This window comes from Artemia sp. Qi Xiang Cuo, chromosome 3 (genome assembly GCF_049724085.1).
Source record: "Artemia sp. Qi Xiang Cuo chromosome 3, ASM4972408v1, whole genome shotgun sequence".
NCBI classification, from domain to species: domain Eukaryota; kingdom Metazoa; phylum Arthropoda; class Branchiopoda; order Anostraca; family Artemiidae; genus Artemia; species Artemia sp. Qi Xiang Cuo.
The window spans coordinates 68142600-68167869 of record NC_142796.1 but is presented as its reverse complement, the minus strand read 5'-3'; the positions used below and the strand labels follow the sequence as shown (position 1 = coordinate 68167869).

Below are 25270 nucleotides of genomic sequence, written 5' to 3'. Positions count from 1 at the left end.
TACTGATTTTAAAACGTTATAAGAATTAAAAGTTAATGTATAAACTTTAGAATGGAAACAGAATTATAATAATCGATATCATTGTCAAATCAAAAGAAGATTTAAATCATTAAATATCAGTAAGAGTTATACAACATACAAAATTATAACAATTGATAAATCATTTAATCATTTAAAAATTGAAAAATTCGGAATAAGAGCCTTACTATTAAAATCAAGCATATTAATCTTCACAAATAAATCTTCTGTTGAAATATTTAAGCTGACAACTTTAAATACGATAAGATTTCAATTCTTTAACATTAAAAGGCACCCGGATAGCACCGGATAAACATTAAAAGGCCATGGATAAAATTGCCGAGGATTTAGAAGATGCAGCTAGACGGCATAATAGTAAAATATTGTACTGGCACGTTAACAAATTGAGAAGTAGTAGTCAATCCGGACTTGTCCTAGTTAAAGATAGGAATGGGGTGGCAATTAGCGATAAGGAAAAAGCTAAAGCGAGATGGGCCGAACATTTTGAGAACTTGCTTAACCGAGATAGAGTTGCAGGAAAACATATAGAGGAAAATGAAAAAGTTTGTGATACCTTGGATATGAAGGAAGATTTGTTTTATGAGAAGGAATTAGCAACAGTACTAAAAGGATTAAAGAATAATAAGGCTCCAGGTGCGGATAGGGTAGTAAATGAGTTTCTTAAATATGGTGGCTCTGAGGTTAGAAATAAGTTATTGAAGATTATGAATATGATTTTTGAAAAAGGGGAAGTACCTAACGATTTTAGGAAAACCTTAATTAAGCCACTTTATAAGAAAGGTGATAAAAGTGAGTGTGGTAATTATCGAGGCATTAGTCTGGTCTCTGTAGGTAGCAAATTGCTTAGTAATATGATACTTTTTAGACTGAGAGATGCCGTAGACAAAGTTTTAAGAGAAGAGCAGTGCGGTTTTAGAAAAGGTAGAGGATGTGTTGACCAAATTTTCACTCTTAGGTTAATAATTGAGAAGTGCCTAAGTTTTCAAACACCTTTGGTCCTCAGTTTTATAGATTATGAGCAAGCGTTCGATTCTGTTGATAGAGGAGCTTTAGTAAAGGTTTTATCCTTGTATGGTATACCAGACAAATACATTAAAGTGATTAGTGCTATGTACGAGAATAACACTGCTGCGGTTAAGGTAGGAAATGAGGTTAGCAGCTGGTTTTGTATTAAATCAGAAGTTAAGCAGGATTTTGCTATATCCCCCTTTATATAGATCATTTTGATAGAATTCGTCTTAAGGAGCACAGGAAAGGCAATGGGAAACTACGGACTCACATGGGGAGGAAAATATCTCCTTAAATTAGATTATGCTGACGATTTAAGCATCCTAGATGAAAGTGTGAGCAAAATGAATGAAGTCTTAGAGGTTTTGCGAGTTCAGGATGCTAGTATTGGTTTGAAAATTAATGTTAAGAAGACTAAGTCACTAAGGCTAGGAACAAGTGAAGTTGAAAACTTGACGTTGGAAAACGAAAAGATTGATCAGATGGACAACCTCATTTACCTTGGTCATGTTATTATTAAAGATGATGGGAGTAGCGAAAACTTTAAATGAAGAACAGACAAGGCTCAGGGTGTTTCCTCACAGTTAAAATAAGTATGGCAGAATAGGAAGAAAGGTCTGTAAACCAAGATTAGAATATTAGATGTTGCAGTGATGATAGTGGTCAAATATGGCTCAGAAATATGGGCACTCCGAAAAGCGCATGAAAATTTGCTAGATGTTTTCTAGAGAAATTGCTTAAGGATTGTTCTGGGTACCCGACTGACTGACCGTATTTCAAACAATAGGCTGTACGAAAAATTTGGTTCAATACCACTCTCTAGGTCTATAATGAAAGAAAGGTTGAGGTGGTTAGGGCACGTTGTGCGAATGAAGGATGACAGATTGCCGAAGATTGTCCTTTTCGGCCAACCATCCAGGACTAAACGGAAGGCAGGTCGTCCCCGTCTGGGGTGGGAGGACGTCATAAAAAAGATTTAAAAGAAACGGGAACTTCGTGGGCGGGTGTAAAAAGGGAGGCTTTGAATAGATTGGGGTGGAGGAGGAGCGAGCGTAACTGTGTTGGCCTCCGGTGGCTTGGTGCTGCGGTGAGTTGTTAGTAGTAGTAGTAGTAGTAAAAGGCACCCGTCCCATAAATCATTTTTAAAGTTTCTTTTAAAGGAAACAGAGATTTCTTCTAAGCCACTCAGACACCCAGGTAGTACATTAGAGTGTGGCTACAGAAATTTAAAAGCCGTTTGAACTTTTTAGCAATTAAACCAATAGCTGTTTAGCCGTTGGACCGTTAGCCGTTTAACCGCTAGACTTTACGACTTCAGTTATACGAATTTATATTTGTAAACCAACCAAGTGAAATGCACTTGCTTGAATTGCGTAGTCTGCTTTCACACCCCCTATTTGTGTCTCAAAATAACTGAAAGTCTCAATTTATTCAAACTAGGGTATATATATTTATCTCTAATGCAGAAATAGCCGGAACTTTGAGCTATCGATGTAAAAACTGCCAATACCGCATCTTGTAGACGAGAAAAACCTTCCTTTTACAAATAGTTGCTTTTTAACATCAATAAAAAACATATATTTTGCAGTCTTTACTATCTGTACCATTGAGTCAGGCTACCTCTTCAGAATGACAGAAAACGTAAAAAAGAGGTAAAAAAACATACCTTCTTAGACATTTCAAATGCCATCTTCGATTCACTGAGCATGATTCCAATGTTCCTTTGGACTTTTTCAAAACTTTCCATATTCAACTTTGCACCCTCACTTGAATTCAAGAATCGCTTACAAAAACTATGTATGACGTAAGCAAAGGATCCAAGTTCAATCCACACGTTGAGCTCTGAATCTGATAGTCTGAACGCAGCCTTAAAGCATCGAATTGCCGACTCACTTTGACTTAGTAGCTCCGTAACACTGTCAATCTTTTGACACTGAAAATGAAAAAAACGTTCTTAGAAATACTTAAAAGAAAATACAGACCAGGGGCTCTTTAAACTCCTTGAGGGTATGGAAACCAAATGCTAGTGGTTTATGATTCTATCTTTTGGCACTGGATCTTTCTATAGATGTTCGAAAAAGATATCTTTTCTTGAGAATATACTTCATAATCATGATATTCCATGTTTGTAGGAACATTTCCTGACCAACCAGAGCCTTGGTTTACTTGACATCAGTGCCAACTTCAAAACTTTTTCGGTTCCAGCTAAACGTAGTGCTTCTAAAGGCAGAGCTTCTGGTGGTATTGCTACTTATGTATCATCGAATCTTAATTCTAGTGTTTTCTTTTCTAGTGATAGTTTTTTAGCTGTTTGAGTAGATAAGTGCGTAGAAATATATGTGTATTTACCCACCGATTACAAAGATGAATATTCTGAGAGAGATTTCGGATTAGCAGTTAGTAAACTTACCTCTTACCTTCATGATGTCCTTAACTTAAAAATCCCGTGTTTGATCGTAGGTGATTTTAATTGTGATTTAAATTGCAGGTTGTCTTCAGCTTCTATCCGTGCTTCTTTACTATTAGGAACATTTGGTGGTGATTTTAAAGTTCAACAGAAATCTGCTCAGTTTACTTACATTCATTCTTCCTCTTGCACATCTAACCTTGGCCACGTTGTGTCATATAACCCTGAAATATTTTGTGTTGAGGTAATTTCTACATTTCAAGTTTCAGACCACCTTTCTATGGCTTCTAGTTTTAAACCAGAAGCTTCTCAGATTCTAGTGTTACAGGCTCATATTGTTCACCGGCATAAGTGGTATACTTGTCGCGATTGGAAAAAAATCGACACATCTCACTTCATCGAAACTTCAGATAGCATCCTAAACAAAATCCGAGTTCCATTTCATCTTCTGCAAAATTCTTCTAATAAAGACATTAATGAAGTTGGATTAAATCTTGATATCCACTCCGCAGAAATCTGCCATGCACTTTTGTGTGCTGAAAAAAGGGCAGTTCCTCTTAAAAAAATTTGATGTTGGCACCCAAGTTCCTGGGTGGTCAGGAAATCTAGCGCTGTCTGAAGCTTGTGACCGTGCTAAGTTTTGGTACAAATTATGGAGACATTGCCTATGAGCAGTTAGTAAACTTAACTCTTGTCTTCGTGATGTCCTTAAACTGAAAATCCCGTGTTTGATCGTAGTTTATCCAGGAATAGTCAATGAACTGGGAAAAGTGTCCAAAAAATGTTTTGCTAAGGAACTTGCCATTCATCGATCTAAAGTGCAGACACTTTATTCCGAGAAGGTCAGGCATTCACCTGATCTACTGTGGAAGCTATTATCTCATACCATCTCCTCCAATTCCGAGACCCGAATGACGTTCCTTTGTCCGAATGGATATCCAATTTTTCAAACAAATTTTCTGAGCCTGATCCTGTTGTGAGTCACAATTTTGTGACGTGCTTTACAACTTCATTGATGAATCTCCTGACTTTGATTTGTTGTTACTTGTGACGCTGTCATAACAGCCATATACCCACTCAAAAAGAAAGCGTCTTGTGGGATAGATAAGGTGAGCACTTTACACATCATTAATGGAAGTTATGTATTGGTGCCTTACCTCTGGCTTCTCATGCAAATGATATTTGTTACAGATATTGTTCCTTCCTCGTTCTGCATTGGTGATCTGACTCCGATCCCCAAAAAAGGAAAATCTGAGTTGCAATGTTCCCCTTTCCGTCCCATCACTGTCTTTACTACGATATGCAAACCTTTCGAGTTCCTTTTTGTTGATGAGTTAAGACAGAAATGTTACGTTCTTCCATATCAGTTCAGTTTTCAGGTTAATCTTGGCTGTTTTCATGCTTTTACAGCAGTTTTTACTGCCATTGCCGACGCTGAATCTTCGGGTGAAAGTGTGATCCTCGCTGGACATGACGTTAAACATGCGTTCGATTCCTTGATTCATTCGACCATGCTTCTTCACATGGCAAAGCGAGGCGTAAACCCATTAGTTGTCCGTGTTCTCAGGGATTTATATAGGAATCTTAGAGTGCATTTAAAACTCTCACCCCGTTTTCCCCTGCTTTCTGGTCTTCACATATCCCAAAACAAGTGCATTAATTCTCATGTGAGGATAAACTCTTCGAATCCCTCGAATATGCTTGTGATTCCTCAGTCCCCATTCTCGTTAACTAAGGGCCTAGAGAGGGAACTATCACTTCTCCAATCCTGTTCAATAATAGGATCCTGGGGGTCCTGGATGCTCAGACAAAGTGTCTTCCTTCATGCATTCTTGGGAGAATCGATATATCTCTTATTTGTTATGCTGATGACATCTTGAGTCTCACCCGTACGATCCAGTGCATTGAGCAGAATTTCAAAATCCTCAAATATGAATATTTAAAATCGGGCTGTCTTTTAATACTGAGAAAACTGAAAATGTCCTTTTCAATTGGCGAAATCCCTCTAGTTCTCTCCTAAATATGGACGGTTCTCTTGTTAAATCCGCAGACCATATTACATACCTGGGCCTTCAAATTGGCACATCTATAAGCCACACACGTCGTTTGCTGATTTCTCACGTTGAGCGTAAAATTAGTATTCCTTACGCTGGAATCGTAAAAAGCAACTACGTTTTAACCGTTACCTTCTATCATCCATTTACAACGCCACAGCTCTTCCACATCTGCTTTACATTGCTCTTTTCTGGAGATTCTTTTAAGTTACAGATACAAAGCACCTACGATCAATCTTCTTCAGATTTGCTAAATATCTTTTACATGGACAACGAAACCGTAAAATTATTCATTTGTATAAGCTGGCTGACCCTAACATTAGAATTAATAAATCTCTATCCCGTTTCCAAAGTAAGTTTCGTCATCCATCGTCACCTATTTGTCCAATAGTTTGCTTGTATTAATGTAATGTATGTAATGAATTTTTTTTGTGATATATTTGGATTTTCGATGCGTTTTTGTGTTTTTTCTCTATCTTTTTGTTACTTTAGTGATTACTCCGTCTATGTACCTTTATTTTGACGGGCAATAAGTGAATAATAATAATAATAATACGGGCAGCTACTATATAGGAAGAGTGAATGTCTTTTTTTCGATAATCAACTGAGGGGTGTTAGTTCAACGGATGTTTGGAGTCACTAAATGGTTGACAAGTTAATGATACAGACAGTTTCAATAAAAAAATTTTTAACAGAAACCTCTGAGGTGATTAAATTGATTATGACCTTTGAAAATAGAAAATCTTCTGCGCATCTTCTGTACACATAAAATAGATGAAAAACTCTACTATTTTTCAAAAATCAAAATATTCTATGAAATTACAAAACCTTTTGTTGAATGAACATTTAAGATAGTTAGGGTCTAAAGCAACTAATACAGAGAATATACAAGAATTTTGATTTATTATAATTTATTTGAATATATATGAATTTTGATTTATCTGATTATAAGAAATTACGTTTTTTCGTTAAATCATATTCTAGAATTTTGATTTTTTACTGTTTAAGATGTTCAGAGCAGCGCAATCGCTTATTGCTCTAAAGCTCAAAAGGCAAAAATATAAGAAAAGTTAAATTTATTTAGAAAACTAACAAAAAATCCACTTTTTTCATTAAGACAATGAGTCCCTGTTGAAGAATAACTCTATGTGGTCCATTATGAACCTTTTTAGTTTGTGTGGTGAAACAATTTAGATCCAATTGGGCATGCCATAATTTGTAGAGCTCGGATTAATAGATCACAATAATCGACAAGAAACTAAAAGCCGGAAACTGCTTTCCCGGAAGTCTTAGCTTCATTTTACTTCCCCCGTTTTGTGCAGGAGACAGGGATATTTAGCTTACATCACTAGATAGTGTGAATTTTGTTTTTCCGACAAAACGGAGCGAAAATTTTCTTTTCAAAGTTCAGGTACGATCTCTAAACTCAAAAAATTCTAAATATCAACTCAAAGTAATTTTCCTTTGAGTAATTTGGCTGCTTTAGTACCACCTGCTTTGATTGACAAACTCACCAAAAATGGAAGTAAAATTTCAATGTCTTCTCAGACAAATTTCGCTGTCAGATCACAAATTCTCGACGGCTTTAGATGATTCGCTAATGAATTCGCCCTGACAGTGACAGAATTGATGATTCGCTCTGAAAGAATTCACTAATGGACCCTTTGTCTTTCGAACGATCAGCCGGTGGCTCTTTTTAATAGTCGAAAGTGATTGGAGGGAAACTAACCCCCCCTCTCACGCCCACTTTTTACCCAAACACATCCAATCAAAATTTTGAGATAGACATTTTGTTCAACGTAGTTGGGAATTCTAGAACTTAGGTCTTTGAGGATGACAACCCACAGCCCTCAGCGCAAGGGTTGTAAGTTATGCCCTGGGGGCATATGTTTTTTTAGAAAGCGTTGTCGTAGAAGCTTCAAAAGGGCTCATTCGATTGGAAATTTAAATGGCTAATGCCCGATAGTCGAAAGTGATTGGAAAGCAACTAACACCCCTTCCACGTCTCCATCATTTCCGCAAACACATCCAATCAGAATTTTGAGATAGCCATTTTGTTCAAGGTAGTTGAATGTTCTGGAAATTATATCTTTGAGCAGGACACTCCGCCCACAGTCTTCAGGGCAAGGGTTATAAGTTATGCCATTGGGGCATATTTGGTTCTTATGGAAGGAATGCTCGTATAAACTTCAGAGAGGGCTCATTTGATTGGAAATTGAAAGTTCTAGTTCACTTTTTAAGCGTCAAAAGATATCGGAGGGTAACCAGCCCCCCCACGCCCCTTTTTTCCAAATGCATCCGATAAAAATTTTGAGATGGCTATTTTGTTAAAAATAGTTCAAAGATCATATAACAAAAACTCCGGTGTCGACACAACCGGGGGGCAGGCGTTGTAAGTTATGCCCCGAGGGCATATATGGTTCTTATGGAAGGGATTCTCGGATAAATTTCAAATAGTGCTTATTTGATTGGAAAGTGAAAGTGCTAGTTCACTTTTAAAGAGTAAAAAGAGATTGGAGTGCACCTAGCCCCCTCCTCCCTCCTTGCCCTTTTTTCCTCAAACCCATCCGATAAGGACTTTGAGATAGCCATTTTTTTTTTAAATAGTTCGAAGAACATATAACGAAAACTCCAGATTCGACGCAGCCCCCCAGGGCCCGAGGGCAGGCGTTGTAAGTTATGCCCTTGGGGAATATATGGTTCTTATGGAAGGGAAGCTCGTAAAAACTACAGAGAAGGCTCAGTTGATTGAAAATTGAAAGTTCAGTTTTTGAGAGTCAAAAGAGATTGGAGGGGAACACGCCCCCCCCCCCCACACCCCTTTTTTCTCAAATGAATCCGATAAAAATTTTGAGATAGCCATTAAGTTAAAAATTGTTCAAAAGTCAGATAAAAAAACTCAAGTGTCGACACAATCCCCCAGGGCCGGGGGGGCAGGCGTTATAAGTTATGCCCTGGGGCATATATGGTTCTTATGAAAGGGATGCTCGTATAATCTTCAGAGAGGGCTCATTTGATTAAAAATTGAAAGTTCGAAATCCCTTTTTAATAGTCAAAAGAAATCCGAGGGCAACTAGCCCCCCCCCCCCACGCCTTCTTTTTCCAAACCCATCTGAGAAAAATTTTGAGATAGATATTTAGTTGAAAATACTTCAAAGGTCGGATAAGAAAAACTCCAGTGTCAATACAGCCCCCAGGGCCCGGGGGAAGGCGTTATAAGTTATGCCCTAAAGGCATGTATGGTTCTTATGAAAGGGATGCTCGTATAAACTTCATAGAGGGCTCATCTGATTGGAAATTGAAAGTTCTAGTTCACTTTTTAAGAGTCAAGAGATTTAAGGGCAACTAGGCCCCCCCAGGCCCTTTTCCGCAAACACTTCCGCTACAAATTTTGAGAAAGCCAGTTTTTGAGATATAAATTGTTCAAAAATTAGATAACAAAACTCTGGTGTCAACACAACCCCCCAGGGCCCGGGGGTAGGCGTTTTGAGTGTTGTCCTGGGGGCTTATATGGTTCTTATGAAAGGGATGCTCGTATAAACTTCAGAGAGGGCTCATTTGATTGGAAATTGAAAGTCCTAGTTCACTTTTTAAGAGTCAAATGATATCCAAGGGCAACTAGCCCCCCCCCACAACACACCCTTTTTCCCAAAGCCCATTCGATAAAACTTTTAAAATAGCCATTTCATTAAAATAGTTCAAAGGTCAGATAAGAAAAACTCCTGTGTCAACGCAACCCCCCAGGGCCCGCAGGCAGACGTTGTAAATAATGCTCTGGGAGCTTATATAGTTCTTATGGAAGGGATGCTCGTATAAACTTCGGAGAGAGCGCACTTGATTGGAAATTGAAAATTCTTGTTCACTTTTTAATAGTCAAAAGAGATCGGAGGGCAACTAGCCCCCCCCCCCACCTCGCCCGAAATGCATGAAATAAAAATCTTGAGATGCACATTTTGTTAAAAATAGTTCAAAGTTCAGATAAAAAAAACTCCGGTGTCGACACAGCCCCTCAGGGCCCGTGGGTAGGCTTTGTAAGTTATGCCCTGGGGCATATTAGTTTTTTATAGAAGGAATGCTCATGTAAAAGTTATAGAAGGTTCAATTGGTTAGATACTAAACTTTGCTATTCACGTATTATGAGTAAAATGGGATTGAAGGGCAACTTGACTTCTTCTTTAATTCCTTTATTTTATTCCCTGAGTCACTACGTCTAGATGTGTCTATCATATAATCTTCAAAGGGGGCTCATTCGATTGGAAATCGAGAATTCTAGTGCCCTTTTTTAGATTCAAAAGTAATCGGAGGGCAACTAAACCCAACATCCCCCCAGCCCTTTTTCCCCACATACATCTGATAAAATTTGGAGGTAGCCATTTGTTAAAAATAGTTCAAAGATTATATAACTAAAAATCCTTTACGTATGGCCATTTCGTTAAAAATAGTTCAAAGGTCAGATAAGAAAAACTCCTGTGTCAACCCAACACCCCCCCAGGGCCCGGGGTAGGCGTTGTAAGTATTGCTCTGGGGGCATATATGGCTCTTATGGAAGGTATGCTTGTATAAAGTTCGGAGAGCGCTCCTTTGACTGGAAATTGGAAGTTCTAGTTCACTTTTAAAGAGTCAAAATATATTGGAGGGCCCCAAATCCCCCCCCCCCACGCCCTATTTCCCCAAACCAATCCGATACAAATTTTGAGATAGCAAATTTTTAAAATAGTTCAAAGGTCAGATAACAAAAACTCCGGTGTCGACACAATTCCCCCCCCTCCCCAGGGCCCTGGGTAGGCGTTGTAAGTTATGCCCTGGGGCATATATGGTTGTTATGGAAGGGATGCTCGTATAAAATTCATAGAGGGCTCATTTGATTGGAAATTAAAAGTTGTAATTCACTTTTTAAGATTCAAAAGTGACCGGATGGCAGAAAGCCTCCCCCCACAATCCATTTATTTTTTTCCCAGAGGCACTTCATATAGAAGGGGTCGTCGTATAAACTTCAAAGGGGTCTCATTCGATTGGAAATCAAGAGTTCTAGTGCCCATTTTCAAATTCAAAAGCGATCGGAGGGCAATTAACCCCAACACCCCCATCCCAGCCCTTTTTCCCCAAATACATCTGATAAAAATTTTGAGGTAACCATTTGTTAAAAATAGTTCAAAGATTATATAACTAAAACTCCTTTACGTATGGCCATTTCGTTAAAAATAGTTCAAAGGTCAGATAAGAGAAACTCCTGTGTCAACGAAACCCTCCAGGGCCCGGGGCAGGCGTTGTAAGTATTGCTCCGGGGGCATATACGGTTCTTGTGGAAGGTATGCTTGTATAAAGTTCGGAGAGTGCTCCTTTGACTGGAAATTGAAAGTTCTAGTTCACTTTTAAAGAGTCAAGAGATATTGGAGGGCCCCAAGCCCCCCCCCACGCCATTTTTCCCCAAACCAATCCGATACAAATTTTGCGATAGCCATTTTTTAAAATAGTTCAAAGGTCAGATAACAAAAACTCTGGTGTCGAACCACCCCCCAGGGCTCGGGGGGCAGGCATTGTAAGATATGTCTTGGGGCCGTATATGGTTATTATGAAAGAGATGCTCGTATAAAATTCAAATTGGGCGCATATGAATGGAAATTAAAAGTTCTAGTTCATTTTATCAGAATAAAAAAAGATCGGAGGGCATCTAGTCCCTCCCGCCTTCCACGCCTTTGGGTTTATTGGATGGATAAACCCATTCGATAAAAATTTGAAAGAACCATTTTGTTAGACATAGTTCAAAATAACATGTTAGAACTTCGGGCATAATACAACTTGCCATGTACCAGGGACAGGTTTTGTAAGTTATACTCTTGGAGTATATATGGTTCTTATAGTAGGGGTGCTCGTATAAACTTCGGAGAGGGCTCATTTGATTGAAAATAGAAAGTTCTAGTTCACTTTTGATAAGTCAAAAGAGATCGAAGGGCAATTAGCCCCCCCTCACGCCTTTTTTTCCCAAACCCATTCGATAAAAATTTTTGAGATAACCATTTTGTTAAAAATGGTTCAAACATCAGATAATAAAAACTCCGAGGTTGACACAAACCCATTTTTTCACTTTGATATTGTTACTTTGATACCAGTTTTGATACTTTGATGAAGATTTGATTTTAAAGTTTGATTTTGAAATAAGGAATTTTTTAAACTTGAAACTTTTTGCAATCAAAAAAGAACAAAAATTAATAATAAAAAAAAATTCCAAAAAATAAGTTTTTCAAAAAAAAGTAAAGGCCATTTTAAACTTAAGCTCAGCAGATGCAAATACCTGTTAAAATACCAGAAATTAAAATACAAGATACAAATAGCAGATACAAATACCAGAAAGCAAAGGCAGCGCAAACGCGCAGCCTAAGTAAAGAGCGATGTTGGCACAATGTATTATTTTTTTTTCCTTTAGACCAGGGCAGTTCGTATCGAAATTGTCGTAGAAACTTCAAAAAGGGCTCATCCGATTGGAAATTGGAGTGGCTTGTGCCCTTTTTAATAGTCGAAAGCGATTGGAAGGCAACTAACACCCCTTCCACACCCACCATTTCCCCAAACACATCCAATCAAAATTTTGATATAGCCATTTTGTTCAGCATAAATTATTTCCGAATAGAAATTATGCTTTTGAGGAGGATACACTCCCATAGCCCTCAATAAAAGGGTTGTAAGCTATGACCTGGGGGCATATAAGATTTTTATAGAAAGTGTTGACGTGGAAACTTCAAAAAAGGCTCATTCGATTGAAAATTCAAAAAGCTAGTGCCCTTTCTAATAGTTGAAAGTGTTGGAGGGCAATTAACCCCCCTCTCACGCCCACCCTTTCCCCAAACACATCCAATCAAAATTTTGAGATAGCCATTTTATTCGACGCAGTTGAAAGTTCTGGAAATTAGGTCTTTGAGGATGACACCCCCCCCCCCCTCCAACAGCCCGCGGGGCAAGGGGGGGAAGTTATGCCCGGGGGGCATATAAAGTTTTTATTGAAAGCTTTGTCGTAGAAAATTGAAAAATGGCTCATTCGAATGGAATTTCAAACGGCTAGTGCCCTTTTCAATAGTCGAAAGTGATTTGAGGGCAACTAGCCCCACTCTCACGCCCATTTTTTCCCCAAACACATCCAATTAAAAGTTTTAGATAGCCATTTTTTCAACGTATTTATAACTTTTAGAAATTAGGTCTTTGAGGATGATAACCCCTTCAGAGCCCTCGGGGCAAGGGTTGTAAGTTATGCACTGGGGGCATAGGCTATAAGGTTTTTATAGATAGTGATGTTGTGAAAACTTCAAAAAGGGCTCATTCGAGTGGAAATTAGAAGGGCTTTCGCCCTTTTTAATAGTCAGAAGTGATTGGAGGATAACTAACATCCCTCTCACACCCACCATTTCCCCAAACACATCCAATCAAAAATTTTGAGTTAGCCATTTTGCTCAACGTAATTGAAAGGTTTGGAATTTATGTTTTTGAGGATGACACTCCCCCCACAGCCTTCAGGGCAAGGGTGGTAAGTTATGCGCTGAGGCCACATAAGGTTTTTTTTTATAGAAAGCGTTGTCGTAGAAAATTCAAAAAGGAACCATTCGATTGGAAATTAAAACGGCTAGTGCCTTTTTTGATCTATTTATTCATTTATATTATTACTTGTTGCTTGTTTTTTGCTTTGATTGTTTATTTAATTTCTGTTCGTTTTGGGTTTCTTTCATTCTTTAATAGTAATTAACTAAAAAAAAATTTTCCACGAAATAAATTTTTCAAAGAAAAGTAAAGAACTCCATTAAACCAAAAATGACCAAAAATAAAATTAAGTAATCTACCAAGCGTGAAACTAGCACAAATCAGCATCGATAAATAAATGAAACTCAAAACGAACAGAAATTACAATAAATAACCGAGTCAAACTCAAAACGAGCAGAAATTAGCATAAGTAGGGCTAAAAACCCCTATGCCTTCCCAAGGCTAGAACACAACCTGCACTTTACTGAAAAAACATAAAAGTTTTTACTTTTATAACTTTAATAAATCAAAAAATATTAACATTTTGAATACTAAATATCAGTATATGTATATTAAACTGACAATGCACATTTATTTGTATTTTTTTCAGTACAGTACAAAATATGTTCTGGCCTTGGGAAGGTATAGGGGTTTTGAGCCCAACTTATGTTAATTTCTGCTTGTTTTGAGTTTGACCCGTTTATTATTGTAATTTCTGTTCGTTTTGGGTTTCATTTATTTATCGATGCTGATTTGTGCTGGTTTCACGCTTGGTAGATTATTTGATTTTATTTTTGCTCATTTTTAGTTTAATAGAGTTCTCTACTTTTCTTTGAAAAACTTATCTTGTGGAAAAAGTTGTTTTAGTTAATTTCTGTTCGTTTTATATTGACATAGTCTTTTCAGGGAATAAGAAAATAATACTTTAAATCTTTTCGTTTTTTCAAAAATTTATAGTTTGGCTTGCTATTTGTATGCTGGAGAATAATTTTTAACTATCTTAAACAGCATACACCCTTTTAAAAATCTGGACACAAAAATAGTGTTTAATTTAGTTTCATACCTCCTCTAGTTGACCTGAAATAAAAAACTTGATACCATTCACAAAAAAAATATGTTTACTTTCTTTGATAGCTTGGATACACTTACGCTATTTTGATTTGGTTAGATTTTTCAGAGAAGAAGTAGCCACGAAAGTTTGAACATAATACCCTCAGTCGTTCTTGGGATACTGCTGAGATGCCTTATTGGGAATTAGCATTAACAAAGTGCATTTTGATTTAATCTTAAGGCAACATTTGGTTTTTAAACATAATGGGCAAATAGGAGGGTGGGCGTGGGAGGGCGACTAGTTGCCCTCCAGTCACTTTCGACTATTAAAAAGGGCATTAGCCCTTTTTATTTTCAATCGAAGTAGCCCTTTTCGAGCTTCCTGTGACAACTCCTTCGATACGAATTGTCCCGGTCTCAACAAAACAAAACAAAAAATAAAACATTGTACCCACATCGATCTTTCCTATAAAAATGTCGAGCCTTCCAATCAGTTTCGACAATCAAAAAGGGCACTAGCCCTTTCAATTTCCAATCGAATGAGCCCTTTTTTAGTTTCTGCGCTTTCAAGCTTTCAATAAAAACCTTATATGCCCCCAGCGCCAATGACGCAGTAGTATTTAGACTTTTACAGTGAGAGAAGGAGGCGATACCCAACTCTTGTTTGTAGTGATTTTTGTTCGTTTCAAGCTCGATTTGCATATTCAATTTAAGTTTTACTCGTTTTAAGATTTATTGATTCATTTACATTAATATCTATTGTATGTTTTTTTGCATTGATTGTTTATTTAATTTACCTTCGTTTTAAGTCTCATTTATACTTCAACAGCAAAATATTTCTTTTTCATTTTAAGCTTGATTTTCATATTCAATCTAAGCATTACTCTCTTTAAGATCTATTTCATTTATATTATTAATTTTTGTATGTTTTTTGCTATGAATGTTTATTTAATTTCTGCTTGTTTCGTATATCATGTTTTCTGACGTGACAACTTGAGGTCGTTTTGAGTTTGAAAAGTTACAGGCGATAGTACATGTTGATCATGTGGTCAGTATGGCATTTCCACTGCTTCGAAAAACTTCTTTTTCAGAAATTTTTTTAATTAATTTCTTAAAAGATCAGATGAGATACCCAAAACCCCATAATTGCTCGTCGCTTCGGAACTCTATAACCAGAATTAATTTTTAAACACAAATTCTTAAAAAAAATCCATGTTTTAAATGCATGCTATGAATTTAAAAAAAAAATTAGGATTATCTTCATTTGATTTAACATAGCGACACAAAAGACAGGATTATCAACTCTTTTCAACTAAGGAGCTCGCTGTCCAAAATCAAAGCATATCATTGCTTGACGGTTTCAATTCAACGGTCCAAGTTTCGATTTGCGTTGGTTATTTTCGATGGTGTCGAGTACAGTCATTGATATAAAGTTAACATGCAGCTTTTTTTGGTAATCTTTGCCGTGTTTTTAGTTTTCGTGTTTTTTTATGATTTCTGCTTGTCATGTTTTTATTTATTGAGTTCAATTCGGCCCGTCACGGCTTGTGATAGTAATTTTTGAAATAAATATCTTATCTCAGTTAATATACAGGCAAAATACTTAATACAAAGTTATCAAAGAATTTTTGCTGGAGGTAAAAGTTTTGCGGCATGTAAGAAAACCTTCCTTACATTAAAAAGAACAAAAGAAAAAAATCTGGATTTGATCCTCACTTAAAAAAGGATAGAATTTGTGATTTGCGTATCCACTATTTTTGGTATTGTAAATTTCTTCTTTATCTCCGTCCATGGTACCATAATCGGAAAATAATGTCAAAATTCTGGATGAATGATGTTTTCAGTAAAGTCGTCGCACTAGGTGGCCAGTTTTCGCATATAAGTAAAATTAAACTTGAAACGTTCCAGTGTCTTGAAAGTGTATATTTTTCATTGTAAGCTTTTTTCTTTGTTTTTCTATTTGTTTTACTCCTCTGTTTACATTTTTATTATACTCATCCTAAATATGTATCAGTTAAACTTTGGTGTAGTGAGTAGGGGTGGATTGTGGAATCGACCCTCTTTATATTTAGAATAACCCTCAATATGATACGAAAAACAAATAGAAAAACAACGAAGCAGAATTTTTCAAATGAATACAAAAAGTGGCGTTACAAAAAAAGAAGAAATTATTCTGTGTATTAACAAGTCGCTGCCACTATCATTAATACTCCAGTCTCTACACTAGAGTTTAACCTTTTCATACCTCAGCAATAGCACGATAATAATATAGTGAATGGTTCACGTTAAATCCTTCGAGAATGGAACGACTGTTGTATTTCCTTTGAACAATATAATTTCTACCTTTAATATTGCAAAAGGCAATTAATGAAGTAACCCGTGCAATTGCGACTTGGCAATAGTAATTTCAATCACAAAAGTTTTCGGAAAAGCAGCAACGTACCATAAGTATGAAGGACCTCCCACCGTCGACTCACTGCTCTTTATTTTAAGCTTATTTTCAGCTTGTTGTTTAAGTTTTTGTGGCTTGTGGTTTACGTTTTTTAAAGGCAATAGGAAAATAAACACTCAAAGGTAGAAGGTGTAGGGAACGAGTAACAGGCTAAATTATATTTAGGATAATTTGCCTACATTTTAAGTTTCAACGCTGTAATTTACTCTAATTTGAACAAAAAAGGCGTTTGTTTATTTAATACAAAAATTAGCTACATATTATAATAGGTGTCGATTTTTATTATTGTAATTCTAGTGGAAAAAACTTTTCCAAGAAAAGCTTAAAATTCATAGTTTTCGTTTTCCTTCCATTAAGATTATGAAATCATGAGATGCCCCGATTGGTTTTGAGCACACCGAAATAGTTACAATTCCCGCTCGCAAAGCAACATCTCTCTAGAAGGACGATTAAGATCCTCACAGTGTGAAGGCTTTTAGTGAACTAACCAGTTTTTGTAAGAAATTACATTTTATTTTAATATTATGGTTCTAATACTTACAGATACTAAATTCTTTGACATGAGGGCTTAAACAGCTCTCTAAGATTTTTCAGCGCACCAGTAGCGGTGACAAAAAAAAGAAGCAGGAGAATAATATAAAAAGGAGACCTATTACTGCTTCCCATGCAAAATAGTAGTCTTCCTTGCGACTCAAGATGGTGGACTATAATTCTCTTAAATAAGTTAACGGCTTTAGTTATTCAAACAATGCAGTTTTTATTTTGAACCTATAACATTTTGCGGGATTTTTAGGCTATTTTTCCAAATTCCCACAAATTTGTTTTTGCAACTAACTTTTCTCAGTAAGGTGAATCGAAATAATAGCAACTGCGGATTTTGAGGATGTTAATCAACATTAGAAGATTATAAAAAGACATCACTAGGTTATTCTATTTCAGTACCAATTCGCGGGAACTCGATGTTACGTTGGCTAAGTTGTTCGAGCATCGAAGCATCCGAAGATTATTCGTCTGACAAGCCCGATTACTTATCCTTAGAGTGTCACAAGATATAAATTACGTCAGAGGTTAGGAGTATTGCTACTTGACAGTCTGTATTAGTTACCGAACAAGTTTCACCTGCTAACCCTAGAAAATTTAGGGCAAGCGCGGATGACGTCATATGAAAACAAACAATCCAATCATTTCAAAATGGAAAAAAAATTGAAATTTATATGCACATAGTAAAAAGGGGCAGTAACAGTGAAGAGTGCCACACCTTCACAGGTATGTAACTAAGTTTGTTTAAATTGAATTACACGTGATCATTACTCTTATTTTCCTAGTTATCCGAAACGATTCAGCTAAAACATGGTCAGATACGTAAAATTATCTCAAGCATTTGTTTTTATCTCTAAGAGATTACAACCGGGGCAGTAAAGGTTACCAAGATAAGCCGGAAAAGTGAGACTCGAAGGCAATTGAAGATTAACAAGATTCTATAAAAAAAGGAGGAAGGATAGATAATTGATTTTGGAAATTATCTTCATAGTTTCTATAAATTTAAATCATTTATCTGAAGCACTGTTTTGGTCGACATCTTTTAGCTGAGGCAGGAATACAAGCATCTGGCGACTTGCCAACCCTGTTAATATTCAATAAGGTTTTACTTACTGAGTCAATTTCATCTTCAATATCTTTAGCAAGTGCAAGAGCAATTCCCACCCAGGATGAAAATCTTTGAGGTTCATAGCATAAATCCAATTTGTAATATTTTCGCGCTTTCGAGAAGTCACCATTCTTGAAATTGAAATCCGCCAACAGATAGTAGGAGTCGCTGAGTCGTGTTGGCAACTGTAATGGTAACTCTTCAGGAGGTGAGTCCTTATCACCTCGTATATATGATTTCAATCCCTCGTGAGTCTCAACTGAAAAAGAATATTGAACAGTGTTATAATAATGAATCATTATAGCATATGGATAGCAGGTGATTGCAGTTCCATCTGCCACCAAAGTATCAATTACTTTTTCGCGATCTGACCATTGGTCTGCCTAGCACAAATACGGATCTCCTGATTCTCTACCTTCGGCTAGAGTACAATGGGTTGTTGGTGGAAAATCATCCGACACTTCCCGTGATTTCTCCCAGATTTCTCAAGGTAGTCGTTAGGAGCTAGGTCAACTTTTACTGAGCTCACAGAGGCGAACCATCAAAGTCCCTCGGTAAGAAGTTTTTTAAGCCAAAAAGACACCTTTTTTGAGGACTTATTCATTCCCTCTCCCCTAGTGATTTCCCTTTCAAGCCATTCACAGGATAATTCTTTTCAGCATAAGACGGAGTTTTATAGATTTCAGTGCGTAGTTGAAAAATGTGCATCGCCCTTCAAAAAGTATTTTATGACCGGGGTTATCAAAAACATGGCTTCTTAAAGCAGAATCTAAAGAAACATTAGTACTATTAAAATTTAAAGCTTTCTTTATGTCACCTTTATGTTAACCCCCCCCCCCCCCGCGGACTTGGTGCATCTGAAAGAGCGTGGGAAATGTATATATCAAGTTTCTTCGTATGTTTTCGATGTTATTTAGCTCTTGCATCTGACACTTTGTTTCTTCAATTAGTAAACTACCTTATAGTTTATTAAATTAACCCCTCTCGATGTTTAGAGGCGAATGATAACACCGCTTTGATCTGGAGAAGAGTTTTCTGTATCGCTTTTCTATTGCATAGGACTCGATTCTCACTAGATTTCTTTAATTAGTAAACTATCTTTTAGTTTATTAAACTGAATTTTCTTTTAAATGGAGATCTTTATTACATAACTAATATATACAAAAAAAACATGAAACCAAGTATTCTGGGATTGTATGGCTACTCCGAGAACACTCTACATTACATATATGCATCGGGTAACCACACCTTCCAACTACCAACGTATCAACACAATATTACAATTATAATTCTGCTCAAAAAAAAAAAAAAAAAAAAAAAAAAAAAAAAAAAAAAAAAAAAAACCTCATACTCATACAGGTAATAACATCTTAACTGACAACGAAAATCAGTCCTATCTGATTCATTTTTCAACAAAGAAGGCAACCCATTCCACAGCGCAGGAAGAGCATGGCGGCTGGAGAATACGAACCTTGTCGACACCCTCAGTGGTCTTTTATACTGGCTTACATGTCTAGTTCCATAACTCTGAAAATCATCCGCAACAGTAAAAAACATATTGCAAAAGAAAACTGGGATAACATGACTAATAATATCTAACATAAAAAAAACCTTATTAAACTTAATTAATCCAGAGGACGGCAATATTTGGACAGGAGAATAAATGGATCTTACAGAGATTAGGCCCTCAACCGCATATATCACTCTCATCGCTTGGTTTTGTAGTGACCACAACTGCTTAACATGGGTCGAAAATGTATTAGACCATATCGAGCAACAATACAATAAATATGGATGTATTAGTGAGAATTAAAGCAGCCGTAACACTTTTTGAGGAAACTGGTATTTCAGTTTTCTTAACAATTTCTTGCAATCTTCGAGGATATGCACTGAATGTGTTCTGAAAAACATATTGTTTCATCATTCACAACACCCAAATATTTCAAAACTTTTCTTCGTGATATCACCAATTCACCGATACCAAGTTCTTTCGACTACGTGCAATAGTTTGCCAGTAACGCAAGAGCAATACAGGCAGACTTGTTATAATTGATTTTGAGCTTGTTAAGTTTCATCCATCTCTCTATGCGGACCATATATTTCTTCATTAATAACAAAAGTTGACTTTTAGTGAGTGCCATAACTGAATGGTTGGTGTCATCAGCAAAAAGAACAAGTGATTTTCTTGGTTTCGAGTTTGGAGTCTCTTCACTCAAATCTATCACCAACTCAGAGAGTGCGCAATGAAGATCATTTATATAAATCGCGATCAGCAAGGAGCCAAGAGGGGAGCCTTTGGGTACTCCGCAATTTAATGGGAAATCTCCCGACTCAACCTCGTTCAGTCGTACATATAGTGATCATCTACTCAAAAATGAAGCAAGAATCTTCAGGGCATTTCCTCTGATTCCAGCATTTTCCAGTTTTTTCGACAGGATCATATGGTTTACGGTATCAAATGCCTTGAGGATATAAAAAAAAAATAGTTGCAACTTTGAGCTTGTCATCAAGTGAATCATTTATTGTAGTTTTCAGAAACTGTACAGTATGTTCCGTTGAAAAACCTCTCCTAAATCCAAATTAGTTGTTATAAAAAAAAACATTTTTCCTGAGAATCATTTATTCGTATAAATATTATCTGTTCAAAAATCCATAATTAAATTCGCAGGAGTAAAATGGGTATATAGCTATTAAAACTTCTTCAATCACCACCTTTAAGCTAAGGTACAACTCTGACCTTATTAAAATGAACAGGGAATTCTCCTTTTTTAAGACAGCCATTTATTAATGACACAAAATCTGGAAGAATCACAGGTAAGATAAGAGTTATTGCTTTTACTGATAGGAAATCTGTTCCCGCTGCTCGATTTCGCATGTCACTAATTATTTCATTCACCTCATGCATAGAAGTCTGCCGAAGGCGGAGACTGGTATCACTTGGCGGGGGTAGATTTTGCTCAAAACTTCCATCACAAAAGACTCAAAAAACTCTTTCGATCTTTCGACGTAAATGATTACACGGTGTTGATCTGGAGAGAATTCTGATTTATTATGACATTCCTGATAGACATATTCAGACAATTGTGACATTTTGGAGATACTTGTAGTGCGATATCAACTTCAACATATAATTTTCACTATATAGGCTTATTATTCAGTCTAGTCACTCTCTTTTTCAGGAAAGTCACTCTTCTTTTTCAGGAAGAAAAAAATAATTACAATTTATGTAATAATAATTAACTTAAGAAACAATTTAAATACATTCAGTTATATAAGTTATAATCATAATTACAAATAAGTTGTACAAATTATATAGCCTAATTAATTATAAGCTACATAGTTAATTATAAACTTGATTGTATTTTCATAATTAACTTAAGAGTTAATTATAACATAACGAGTGAGATTTTTTTCCTGCTTTAAACACCAGTTGATAAACGGGGCAAAAAATATAATGACAAAAACAGAAGAAAGAAAAGAGAAACATAATATATACAACAAAAAAGAAGATCTTCCAGCGGATAAACATAAAATAGTTTCTTATCAAAGAGACCTTTTCCATTTTTGTCCCCTCCCTAGCTCCCTCCCTTCCCTCTATGAACTGAATCTACATTATAATAGGTCCATAAGTATGTTAAGCAGTCTCAAGTAAGCATCGGCATTGTTTCTGTTTTTTCTGTTTATGCTTTCATCTAAACTGTTTCTGTTTTCCAAAAAAAAAAACAGAACACTGTTTTTGTCGGACTTGTTTCTGCTCCTTTTATGTTTTTTTGTAAACCTGTTTTTTTCGTTTCTGCTTTTTTTTACCTGTTTTCTTTTTTTTTTCTTCATTCTTTTTTTTTCTTTTTTTTTTTTTTGTTTAAACAGGCGCTTGTGTTTTTGCTATTGTTAAAGCTCGCTACCATCGGGGAATTGAAAGGTCTTCATGCTTTGGTCACCACCATCACCATTGTGTAACCAATGCTTTCAAGTTCTGGGGAGAAACTGATATAGGGAAGGTTGCTGAATGTGAATCTGATGACAATGATGATGAACTGGAAGAAGGCTCAAGTAGAGAGGAAGAGATTGATGCAGACGATGTCATAGATGAGGATATTGCAAATACCGCGTCTGATATGGATGGCCCTGACAAGTTGGATGAAGAAAGTGCATGTGATGAGTGGGCAGAAACTACATCTGACTCAAGAGGCAGCACTAGAGACATAGTTTTATTTTATTTAGCTAGCTCTTGTAACTAATGCTTTTTCAGGTAAGAAGAAGCTCTAATCTAACTACAAGACATCGTCCGGAGATTGAGAGCCTCTAGCTCAATATTAACCTTAAAGCTGGTCCAAAACAGGGCCAGAAGCTTGCAGCACTGTTACCTTAGAACAAAATAAGCAAGGTTGGGCAGTTTGCAAAGAGTGAAAATGGCTTTATAGTACAAGTCAGTAGAAAAGGTGGCTCTAGTGATTGATCAGTGTTATTCAACGAATTTTAGACACCATGGATGTATCAGTAGCTGCAACTTAGTAAAGAGCAAATCTCGGCCTATAATAACCAAAAATAAAAAGAAAATATGTTTTTAGAAAAACCATTCTATGCAAAAACTATTTTGATGCTGATTCAGCAATGTTAATTATTACCACCATTAAACTTCAATGTTAATCTTGGCACAAAAATAATTTTCCCTTATTTTCGAAAAAAAGCCCGAAACCTCTCGAAAACGGCATTGAATTGAAATAAAAAGTACACCATTCAAATCGCCATGTTCAAAAATCCCTAACCGGATTCAAAAATCCCTAAGGCATAAATTCCCCACCCCAAAAACCAAATAAATTCGTCTTTTAGCATGAATAGTGCAAGCAATCCAATTTGCAACAACAACTGATGGAACATTTAGAAACACAAGAATGTTTCTAAGTGACAAAGTCAAAGATTAAACTTCAGTTTGTTTTCCATTTTATTCAAAGCTGTTGTGCTTTTGTATTTGAAAGAATACTTTGTTCTTTTAACTTCATACTCTGTTGTTCAACATCTTGAGGCGGCAAGAACGATATCGTGCAATGCCCAGGTCCACTAATAGGTTTTAGAATCGCCAGTGCAGTCAGGGTCGTATTGTATGCGCATGTAGTTGAATAAAGATAAGATGGATTAGTGCATTAAAGATGGTTTCAAGGTGATTTCTCTATGCAAACTTGGGAATTACAGCGTATAACTCGCCCAGTATTGATGACAGGGCGCAACATTTAAAAAAAGGGGAAGATAAATGAAAAACAAAACAAGCTGTTGAAACATCTGGTTTTTTCTACAAAAACAGAATAGTTTTCTGTTTTTCCTAAAAACAGAATAGTTTTTTTTTTTTTTTTTTTTTTTTTTTATTCAAATATTAACGGCGCCAGGTACTTCAAATTATATGATATGCCGCTATTCATTTAACTCGTTCAATGGCCTCGAGGTTTTAAATGTCTATTTAACCTTCTTTTGAAGGTGTCAACAGACGGATTTGCAGGGATAATATCCCCAGGAAGATCGTTCCGGATAGAATTGCAACGTCGGATGAAGCTGTTCCTCAAACACTCGGTATTTAGTGCATCCTCCTTTAGGTAATTGGACCAAGTTGTGTGCCTTCGTGTCTGCCTTGTCGGCTGGACAAAGGGGAGCATAATTTGAGAGACCTCGTCTGAGGGAGGCGAATTCATGTACTTGTGGAAAACAGCCATCGACACTACATCAAACCTTTCATTTAGAGGCTGGAGCAATTCTTGTGTAGAGGCGCAGCCCGCCCTATTTGCCCTATTCTGGATCTTTTGAAGTGGTGCCAACAGCGTTATCGGAGCACCAGCAAATAGCGGGCATCCATATTCAGCTATGGGTCTGATGCAAGACTTGTAGAGTGGGATGATCGAGCTTGATGGAAGAAGGTTTTTGCAGTGAATAGTAACTCCCAGCTTTCTTGCGCAGGAAGGTCTCACCCAATCAAGGTGGTTGTTCCAAGAGAGATTGGTGAAGAAATGTATCCCCAGTAGACAAAGCTCGTCGACTGTTTTTATAGCTTCATTTTTGAAGATGAAACTGGGGTGTTCACGTGGTACCTTTGATCGGGTAATTAGAAGCTCCTTTGTTTTCGATGCCTTGAAGTTGATCATCCATGCATCAGACCACTTTTCAATTTTCAAAAGATCCATCTGTAGGGAAAGGGAGGCTTGTGTTGGGTCTTCGTGTTTAGGGACGGCTGAGTATGTCGTGGTATCGTCGGCAAAGTGATGCAGAGGGTTTGCCAGGTTGTCTCCCATGTCGTTTGTGTAGATAAGGAAAAGCGTGGGTCCCAAGAAAGGGCCCAGGGGTACCCCTACTTTCACTGGATATTCGCGGGAAATAAAACCTTCAAGAACAACCCACAGTGAACGATCGGAAAGTAAGCTCTCACTAACTTTTAATAGACATCCCACAAACACCATACACATAGTTTTTGTAGCAGGCCACAGTGCCATATTCCGTCAATAGCTTCTACAGTGCCGACGGATCGTACCCTGATTTCTTATTCTATTCCCAGTAGTTACATCCAGTCCTGATATTGGGCCACTAGGCAGTCTAATGTGTTGAGCGTTTCCGGCGGAATCCATATTGGCAATCGCCTAGAAGGTCATTTGATTCCAGGTACTGATGAAGTGTTTTATTAGAGACGTTCTCGTAAACTTTGCCAACACAGGAGAGAAGGCTAATAGGCCTGTACGAGCTCACGCTCGTTGGATAGCCTTCTGGCTTTAAAGTAGGTATAACATGGGCGGACTTCCATGTTCGTGGGAAGGTTCCGGAGCAAAAGCACAGCCGGCAAAGCAATGACAAGGGTCCAGCTAGTTCGGCACTGTAGGACTTGAGGAGAACATTTGGTATGTTGTCAGGACCCGTGGCTTTGTTCACATCCAGATGTTGCAGAATGCGAAGGATCTTGGGAGCAGAAAAATTCACGCGTTCCAGGACAGTGTCGGTTCGGTCGGAGAATTTTGGCACTTCTCTACCGTCATCGTCTAGATTCGAGAAATCGGCAAAAGCCTTAGCAAGAGCTTCAGTCTTTGCCTGTGGATCTTGTACCACTGTTCCGTTACTCTGGAGAGAAGAAATTG

At 37.0% G+C, this 25270-nt stretch overlaps 1 protein-coding gene across 2 annotated transcripts in view; it reads right to left on the bottom strand.

Annotated features, from left to right (window-relative positions):
* LOC148954452 (calcineurin-binding protein cabin-1-like) overlaps positions 1-25270 on the bottom strand; it is a 152383-nt gene that overhangs the window by 66151 nt on the left and 60962 nt on the right. For both annotated transcript variants that reach the window (XM_089086532.1, XM_089086533.1), the window contains exons 14-15: positions 18170-18423; positions 2714-2980 (exon numbers count right to left, since the gene is read on the bottom strand). In XM_089086532.1, coding sequence (XP_088942658.1) covers positions 2714-2980; positions 18170-18423 — 521 coding nt within the window. The remainder of the gene's footprint in view (positions 1-2713; positions 2981-18169; positions 18424-25270) is intronic.